This window comes from Ciconia boyciana, chromosome 21 (genome assembly GCF_034638445.1).
Source record: "Ciconia boyciana chromosome 21, ASM3463844v1, whole genome shotgun sequence".
In the NCBI taxonomy this organism is placed as follows: Eukaryota; Metazoa; Chordata; class Aves; order Ciconiiformes; family Ciconiidae; genus Ciconia; species Ciconia boyciana.
The window spans coordinates 489,702-498,527 of NC_132954.1; the positions used below are offsets into that span (position 1 = coordinate 489,702).

General features: G+C 59.2%; 1 protein-coding gene across 1 annotated transcript; it reads right to left on the minus strand.

The window, feature by feature from the left end:
- Positions 1-34: 34 nt before the first annotated feature.
- On the minus strand, positions 35-8,031 carry THEMIS2 (thymocyte selection associated family member 2). Its single transcript, XM_072885172.1, has 5 exons — positions 7,928-8,031; positions 3,647-3,787; positions 3,347-3,547; positions 1,864-3,001; positions 35-1,111 (listed from the first exon to the last, which is right to left on the minus strand). Exons 1-5 carry the CDS (start codon positions 8,019-8,021, stop codon positions 1,090-1,092), a joined length of 1,596 nt encoding a protein of 531 aa, XP_072741273.1. The 5' UTR covers positions 8,022-8,031; the 3' UTR covers positions 35-1,089.
- Positions 8,032-8,826: the final 795 nt, after the last annotated feature.

Sequence of the window (8,826 nt, forward strand, 5' to 3'; positions counted from 1 at the left end):
GAAGAGGAGTGCAGTGTGTGATGCAGGAGTGAAACGCCTGCTTGCTTTCGGTGTAAAGCTCTCCCCTCGTCAGCTCTTTTCCCTTAATGCACATCAGGACTACAAGGTCTTTGTCTCTGCCACTTTCCCGGGGCTTTGCCAGACTTCCAGGAAAAGAAGAGTTGAACTTTGGTCCTTATTTGGTTTTCAGGTCATTTTTTGCATCCAATGCCATGAGTGCAGCAGGGGCCTTTGTAGGTGCCAAGAATCTGCAAGAGTGCGACAAGCACGCTTGCAAGCAAGAGGTGACCGTGGAGGTCTAGGACAGGCGTTGCTTCCAGTTGCCAATGCAGTAAAAAATGGATGAGAAAGCCAGCAAAACCTAAAGCCACAATGTTTTTACAATGTTTCTACAACCTTGGTGAGAAATTAGGCCAGAGTGAGAAGCGAGTTTGGCTGTACTTGAGAAAAATACAGCTTCTGCCTTATGAAAGTGGGTTTCTGACATGCAATTGTACAAATGTGTCACTCGGTGGTTTGAGCCCCAGCTGGGGCATCGTTTGCACTCTGTGAAGTACCTCACCATGTCTCCTCCTAACCCCATCCTACCCCACATGCCAAACAGTGTCTGGACATCCTGGCCCCAAAGCATCTCCGTCTGGAAGCATCTGTAATCTCAGCCCACACACTGTGGCAACACAGCGAAGCAGAGTGAGATCCATGTCTCAGGGCCTGGGCTGGCATCTCAGTGGCATCTTGATGGCCACCCAGCTGTACGCTGATCTGGTGCTGCTGGAGAATCTCATGGGTGACAGCTGAGGACATAGCCCAACAGGGGGATTTATTCTGTGCCTGGAGCTGTCCCGACAGCATATAGGCTGCTCGCCTTGGAGGAAAGTGGGCACCTTTCCACAGGATCGAGGCAGTTGGAGGTTGCACTGTGGATCGCTAGGGCTGTATTTAGCCTCTGCAAGTAACCAATGTCACGTAAGGTCTAAGAGTATTTGGAGGCTGGGTGGTTTCCAGAAACTAGAGGATTAGAAAGGAAAAATTGCCTGCATTTTGTGAATTGTCTTTTGCATGTTGTCATCAACAGTTTCATAATTGTGTTCAGCACTGTCGCTCTCTGTGCCTGGAAGGGAAGAGAGAGCACAGCCTGTGGACACGCACCACCATGGACCCTGGCAGAAACCCCACGGGGGATGCCCCAACCTGCTCTCCCCACCTCCCCAGTCTGAGCTGTGCCCGGACATGGCAGGGACCAAGGGTTTGGGGGCAGAAGGGCATCTCGTGGTGTGGTGGCAGCTGCTCTGCCACCACAGACACCAGCCTCTGGGGCCACAGGTCCCCTGCGAACTGGGGGGGTGGGGAGGGGAGGTGGGAAGGTGCCCCGTTCAATGGCAGATGGAGGCCAAGGGCTTGTTGGCAGTGTTCACTATGCCATAGCCCTTGAGGTCAAGCCTTGCTTCCCCTCGTGCCATGGTCCCCATGTGGGACAAGGGATTGGGATTGGGGTGCCCCCCTGCCATGTGTCCCCCCTGCATGTGGCACAGGGGGATGGGGCAGACCCTGTGGGTCCCCACAACATGTAGGACACAGGGATGGGGCAATCCCTGATGGGTCCCCCCCACATGTGGGACAAGGGGATGGGGAGGTGCAGCCCCCATGGGGGCCCGGCTGGCTGCAGTGCAGATGTCCCCAGCTGAGCGTCCCTGCCCCAGATCCCCAACGGGACAGCCCCAGGGAGGTGGTGGCCAGTAGCACTCCCCACTTAAGCACGACCCGCTGACGCTGCTGGGGGGCCCCGTCCTCCTGCCAGGGCAGCGCATCTCTGGGCTGAGCCCTGTGGAGGGGCCGGGGCCCGGGAGGTGCCGGGGGCCTCACCTGCATCCCCGGGAGGTTCCCGCTGGCCTTGCTGGCTGGGGGTGCTCGGCCGGCGCAGGGCTGGGAGTGGCAGCAGTGGAGGAGCCAGGCCGGCGCTCATCAGCAGGGGGCTTGGGGAGTGGGGGTCTGGGGGCCGAGGACCGCCTCCCCCCAGGGCCCCTCCCTGTCTGCGCTGGCTTGGGGGGCCGCGGGGGCGGTGGGGCTGGGCTGCCGGGCAGCTGGGCCAGCAGCCGGTAGTAGAAGGCCTCGGTCAGCTCCTCCACCCGGGAGCGGCGGGTGCAGGGGGCCGGGGGGTGGACGGGCCCCTCGCTCAGCAGAAGGGAGAGGTCCAGCCACCGCGGCGGGATCTCGAAGCCCTCCTCTGGCTCCTCACAGAAGCTGCCCACCAGGAAGGGCTGATCCAGGCGGGCCTCCAGCCGCAGGGCAGGCAGGGTGCCCAGTGCATCCCGCTCCAGCTCCGGGTCAGGGGCCACCACCCGGACCTCGCAGGGCAGCGGCTGCCGCTCCAGCAGCTCCGCCAGCCCGTACTTCTTGCTGTCACACACCTCCTCCACGAAGCCACCCCCCAGGTCCAGCGGCAGCAGCAGCTCCTCGCCTTCCTCCTCCTCCTCGTCCTCCCCACTGTGGCGGTAGCAGAGCAGCCGGGTGCCGGGGCCGTTCCCCTGCAGCCCCCGGGCCTCCAGCCAGTCGCCCACGCCGAGTGGGGGCACGTCGTCCCCCCGGCCCTCGCAGTCCTGCGTCACCACCACACGCAGTGGCCGTCCAGGCTGCAGGCCGGCCGCCAGGTCCTGCACCCCTGCGAACTGCCGGGGCCGCCGGCGGAACCGGCCCTGGTAGGCACTGGAGAGGAGGAAACGACGGCCCCTGCTGGGGGCCGAGGCCAGGACCCGCCAGGCGTGGGAGCGGCCGTGGAGCTGCAGCCGCTGCCCCCGCTGCAGCAGTGGCACCCAGGCGCTCTCGAAGATGGCGGGGCCGGCCGGACCCTCCAGGATCTCAGCCTGGGCCGGCAGCACCTCCTCCATCCCCAGCACCTCGCTCAGCAGCAGTGGCCGGGCAAAGTGGACGTGCTGTGCCTCCTCCGTGACATCCTCCACGTCCACCTCCAGTGTGGAGGGGATCTTCACCACGTCCCGACGCACTGTGGGGGCAGAGCTGCCCTGACCCCGCGCTCAGCCTCTCCCCGGCCCTACGTGGGAGAGGGCCCCCACCTCACATTCCCCACCCACACTGTGTGCATCGGGGTCCCAGCACCAAACTGGTGTAGGCCCCTGACCCTGCAGCACCCCCATCCCAACCCCACAGCATCCCCACCCTGACCCCACAGCCTTGCCCCCCAGCCCCTCAGTGCCCCAACCCCAACCCTGCAGCACCCTGCCCTGACCCTGCAGCATCCTTGCCCCAACCCCACAGCATCCCTGCCCTGAATCCCACAGCAACCCCGCCCCGACCCCCCCAGCACCCTGCCTGCCCCGTCTGGACTCACGGTGCATGGCAGCATGCACCTCATAGACGGGGTGCAGGAGCAGGGCATGGGGGCTGATGGTGGGGCACAGCAGGGGCTGTGGCCGCCTGTTCCACCACCCCAGCGCCTGGTGCAGTGTCAGGCCCCGCTTCCTGCTGCCCTCCTGGAATGGTCCCCGCAGTGTCGGGCATGGTCCTGGGGCTGGGGCAGGCTGGAAAAGACCTGTGGGACAATGAGGCTGAGCCCATGGGGGCTGCAAAGGTCTCCCCTGGGAGGAGGGCACCCATTGGGCTTGGGCTGGGACAGGGCAGCCCCGCTCACCCTTAAACGTTGGTGGCAGCTCTGTTGTCTGCCCCGTCTCTGTGTCCTCACAAATGACTTTCTGCAGTGCCACGGCCATGACTTTCAGCAGGTCACCCGTCGACAAGCAGCATTCGTTGCCTGAGATCTCGTACACGGACCCTGCAGGGTGAGGAGGGAGATTTCCTCAATGAAAATGCCTCTACCAGCATTTCATAGAATCACAGAATGGTTTAGGTTGGAAAGGACCTTCACAGATCATCTGTTCCAAACCACCTCCATGGACACATCTCCTGCAGGGACATCTTTCACTTGGTCAGGTTGCTCAAAGCCATGTCCAACCTGACCTTGAACACTTCCAGTGATGGGGCATACACAACTTCTCTGGGCAACTGGTTGCAGTCTCACCACCCTCTGCGCGCTGTCCTTTACTGCTTCCTCAGAATACCTGCAGGTGGTTGGTTGGTGCTCCCGTCCAACACTCGGGGGCTCCTGACTGAACTCCAACATATGAAGGAGGTGCACAAGAGGTGGCAGCAGGGGCAGGTGGCCCTGAAGGAGCACAGAGACATGGTCTAGCATGCAGGGATGGGGTTAGGAAAGCCAAAGCCTGCCCGGCGCTGAATCTGTCGAGGGATGTGAAGGGCAACAAGAAAGGCTTCTGGAAGTACATCAACAGCAAAAGGAAGACTGGGGAAAACGTGGGTCTGCTGCTGAATGGGGCAGGGGAACATGGTGACAAAGGACACAGCAAAGGGTGATGTGCTCAATGCCTCAGTTTTTACAGGTATGAGCAGCCTTCAGGAATCCCCCTGAGACCAGTCTGGAGCAAGGAAGACCTACCGTTGGTGGAAGAGGACCAGGTAAGGGAGCACTAAACAGAGAGGACATACATAACTCTGTGGGGCCTGCCACGATGCACCCATGAGTGCTGACTTTGTGAGGCCATTCTCTCTTATCTTTGAAGGGTCATGGGCAATCGAGAGAGGTTCCTGAAGACTGGGGGGAAAAGCAAATGTCACTCCTATCTTCAAGACAGGCAAGAGAGGGACCTGCAGGCCAGTCACACTCCCCTCAAACCCTGGGAAGATGATGGAGCAGATAATTATAAACCATTACCAGACACATGAAGGATGAAAAACGTGATTTGGATTAGTCAGTATGGATTTTCAAAGGGGAAATCACGCTTATCCAATCTGATCACCTTCTCCAATGAGGTGACTGGCTTGGTGGATGAGGGGAGAGCAGTGGGTATTGTTCACCTTGACTTCAGTAAGGCTCTTGGCACTATCTCCCATCCCATCGTCATAGAGAAGCTGATGAAGAATGGGCTGGATGAGCAGACACTGAGGTGGACTGAAACCTGGCTGAACGGCTGGGCCCAAGAGGGTGGTGATCAGTGGCACCAAGCCTGGTTGGAGGCCGGTCATTAGCAGTATGCCCCATGGATCAATACTGGGTCCAGTCCTGTTTAACTTCTTTGTTAATGATCTGGATGATGGGGCAGAGCGCACCCTCAGCAAGTCTGCAGATGACACAAAACTGGGAAGCGTTGCTGACAGCCCAGAGGGTTGTGCTGCCATCCAGAGGGACCTTGGCAGGCTGGAGAAATGGGCTGACAGGAACCTCATGCGGTTCAACAAGGAGAAGTGCAAAGTCCTGCCCCTGGGGAAGAACAACCCCATGCACCAGCACATGCTGGGGACCACTCGGTTGGAAAGTAGCTTGGCAGAAAAGAACCTGGGGGTCCTGGTGGACACCAGGTTGAACATGAGCCAGCAACGTGCCTTTGCTGCAAAGAAGGCGAATGCTGTCCTGGGCTGCATTAGGCAAAGTATGGCCAGCAGGTCAAGGGAGGCGATCCTTCCCCTCGGCACACCCCTGGAGTGCTGTGTGCAGTGCTGGGCTCCCCAGCACAGGAGAGACAGGGACATACTGGAGAGAGTCCAACAAAGGGCCACAAAGATGATTAAAGGACTGGAGTATCTCTCCTGTGAGGAAAGGCTGAGAGAGCTGGGACTGTTCAGCCTGGAGAAGACAAGGCTTGGGGGCAGGAATCTCATCAACGTATATAAATACCTGAAGGGAGGATGCAAAGCCCGGCTCTTCTCAGTGGTGCCCAGTGCCAGGACCAGAGGCAACAGGCACAAGCTGGAACACATGAAACTTCCTCTGAATGTAAGAAAACATTTTTTTACTGTGATGGTGGTGAAGCACTGGGACAGGTTGCCCAAAGAGGTTGTGGAGTCTCCATCATTGGAGATATTCGAAACAAAGTCCTGAGTAACCAGCTTCTGCCGACCCTGCTTGAGCTGGGAATTGGCCTGGATGATCTCTAGAGGTCCCTGCCAACCTCAGTGATTTAGTGATTCCCATCACAGGTAGTCATGCTATGTGCCATTAACAAATACCAGTTACATAGTGGGGGCCTCTCTGCTTAGCCAGCTGTGATGAGGTCCCTGGGGCAGTGGGGAGGGGCTGACCCATGGCCTGGCCCTGGCCCCAGGCTTTCATTTCTGGGACGTGAGCCAAGCCCGAGCATCCCGGCACTCACAGGTGCACGGACGTCCCTGAGGAAGCCCCAGTGCCTGTGGCTGTGGTGGGGCAAGGCGACCCCCGACATCTGGGACTGCAGAAGGGGGCCATGGGATGGGGAAGGAGGGCAGCTATTCAGGGAAGGGCAGAGCTGGTCAGCAGGCTCAGCAGCGGTCAGAGATGGGGCTGGCACAGATTCACCCGGTGTGTGGGGCAAGCCTTTGGCCACGGTGGGAACATGTTAGTTTAGGGCCCTGGCACACACAATGTCCCAGCAGGTCTGGGCACGACAGATGGAGCCAAGGCTGGACACGCTGCCAGAGATGGGCTGATGTCCCTGCATTGGGTATTGGCGCCTGAGCGCAGGGGACGGACGCTGCTGCAGGCACTGCCGCACCACTGACCACCGCTCGCCTGTGGAGCGCAGGTGGGAGCAGCGGGGGGGGACTGGCCAGGAGAGTGCCCGCCCGCCAGGAGTGGGGGGAACCCTGAAGTGGAAATAAATGTGAAAAAATAAACCACAGGAAGAGGTGGATGAAAGCTAGGAAGTTTCAGAAAGTATTGCATGTTGTGTAAGCCCCAGTCCCTCTCCTCCAGCCCTCCCGTGCCCTGTCACGCTGTGATAGCATTGAGGGCATGGTCTGAAAAGGGAAGAAACCCACAGCCAGGCTGCACTGCCCAGAGCACAGAGATGCCTCACACCCTGGGTGAAGAGACCCGGTTAACTCCACGCACATGTGGCATGGCTGGCCCCCTTGGCTGGCAGCAAGACACACAGACACATGAGGCTGTGGATGCCCTGTGCAGGACCCCAAAGCACTCTTCCGCTCCACCACAGCACCAAGCCAGAGTGGTTTTGCAACATAAGGCAGGGTCAAGAACACAGAGGAGGCAAGGAGTGCGTGGCTGGGCAAGGAGGCCGAGAAGGGGCTGAGGCCAGCAGCAGTTTTGTTTGACATCTTGGGGACCCACCAAAATTTTTGCTAACAAAAAGCCAGAAGTAGCAAGATCTTCAGTAATGGCAGGAAATCCAGAAGTGTTCAGGAAATATCACCAATGCGGGACAGCAGGTCTGCAGAGTGCAACACTGACTGACCCCCAGTGCACTCTGTGAGGTCTAGCACCGTTCACCAGCAGCCAAGGGAACATGCACCCAGGAGGTTGGCTGAGGGGTCTTTGTTGGGCTGATGCTTATTTCTAAGGAATCAGGAATACCTGGAAGCTTGTACAGCCCATGTCCTGGAAAGCTTCCAGTGCTGGTAACTGGGCAGAGGTCATAACAGGGGAGAAAAGCAGTGCAGAAGAGCACAACGGGAATGGCTGGAGGCTGAACTGATATAACTCAGACGAGAAATGCAGCAAGAAAGATTCGGTGCTTGATCATGCTGCAAAGGGATGGGGATAGATGTACCTTTCCTGGAGCACGAGCTTCTCAGGCTACGCTACCACATCACAATACCCTCCAACACAAGCAATGCCTCCTTCTGCCCTTAAATCTCTGTACTCATTGAGCTGCTACCAAACCTTCTGTGCAGCCCCAAACTTCTCTCCTCCCTGGGAAAGTTTTTTGCAGGAAGCTGTGCCTTAGGAACCAGTGTCTGGTGGTGGCACAAGGACCTGTGCCTCTCCCTGGGCACGGGCACCCCAGTGGCAGGGGACCATCCATCTTCAGGGCGGGAGCGGGGAGCCTGAGCTGCAGTGGCATGGTAGGGGAAGGTGGCACAGCCTTAGGGCACCCTTTGGAGGCAGCAGGCACCCAGCACTCACCTTGGAAGTAGACACCGCAGCAAATCCTGAGGATGCGGGGCAGGGTGGCAGGGTCCAGGGAGCGGATGTATTCCTGGAAGGAGAGGGGCTCCATGGCTGTGCCACCAGGTGCTCTGGAGCACTCTGCAGAGAGGGGAACCGCGTGGGAAGCAGCTCTGGGCTGTGCTTTCACTTCTGCCTGCCTTTCACTTCTGCTTCTAGCAGTGCTAAGTTCCCTCTCTGGGAACGCTGCTGGCAGCTCTCCAGCCTGTGCAGACTGACCAATGCGCTGCTGGGACAATCCTCTTCCTGGCCTCCATCACGCATCACAGCTTGGTGTCCCCCAGTCCTGGCCCTGGTGGTGCCAGCAGTGCTGAGGGTGGGTGAAGGCACGGACCCCCCAGCTCTGCTGTGGTGCTGTCCTGGCTGGACCGATGCTCCAGCCTGTCCTACCCAGGCTGCCCCCATCACACATCTCCTGTGTACCAGCCTGCCCTGCAGCTGGGGCCAGACAGAGCGATGGTGCCATGGAGCAGAGGGCAGGTCTGGGTGGACCATGTCAGAGAAAGCGAAGGGCTGCATCCAGACAGCCCTCACCCCTTACAAACACACAGGCACCTCCATACTGCTCAACTCTGGGCTTTCAGACCACACTTGCCCCTGGCACAAACATCGCGTGCATCATGCCCTGGCTGTGTTCAGCGTGCAGACAAGTGGGGAGTCAGTGGGTCTGGACTGTGTGTCACTGCAGCAGCATCAGCCATGGGAAAGGCAGAGCCAAACTCCCATTCCCCCAGGACAGGCATCAGCACCCCTCTCACTCTCCTGCAGAGATGGGCCCTGTCCTTCACCAAAGCAGCCGAGCACGGTCCCCACGGCTGCCAGCCCCACAGGCTGCCAAGGTGGAAACAGCAGTTCTG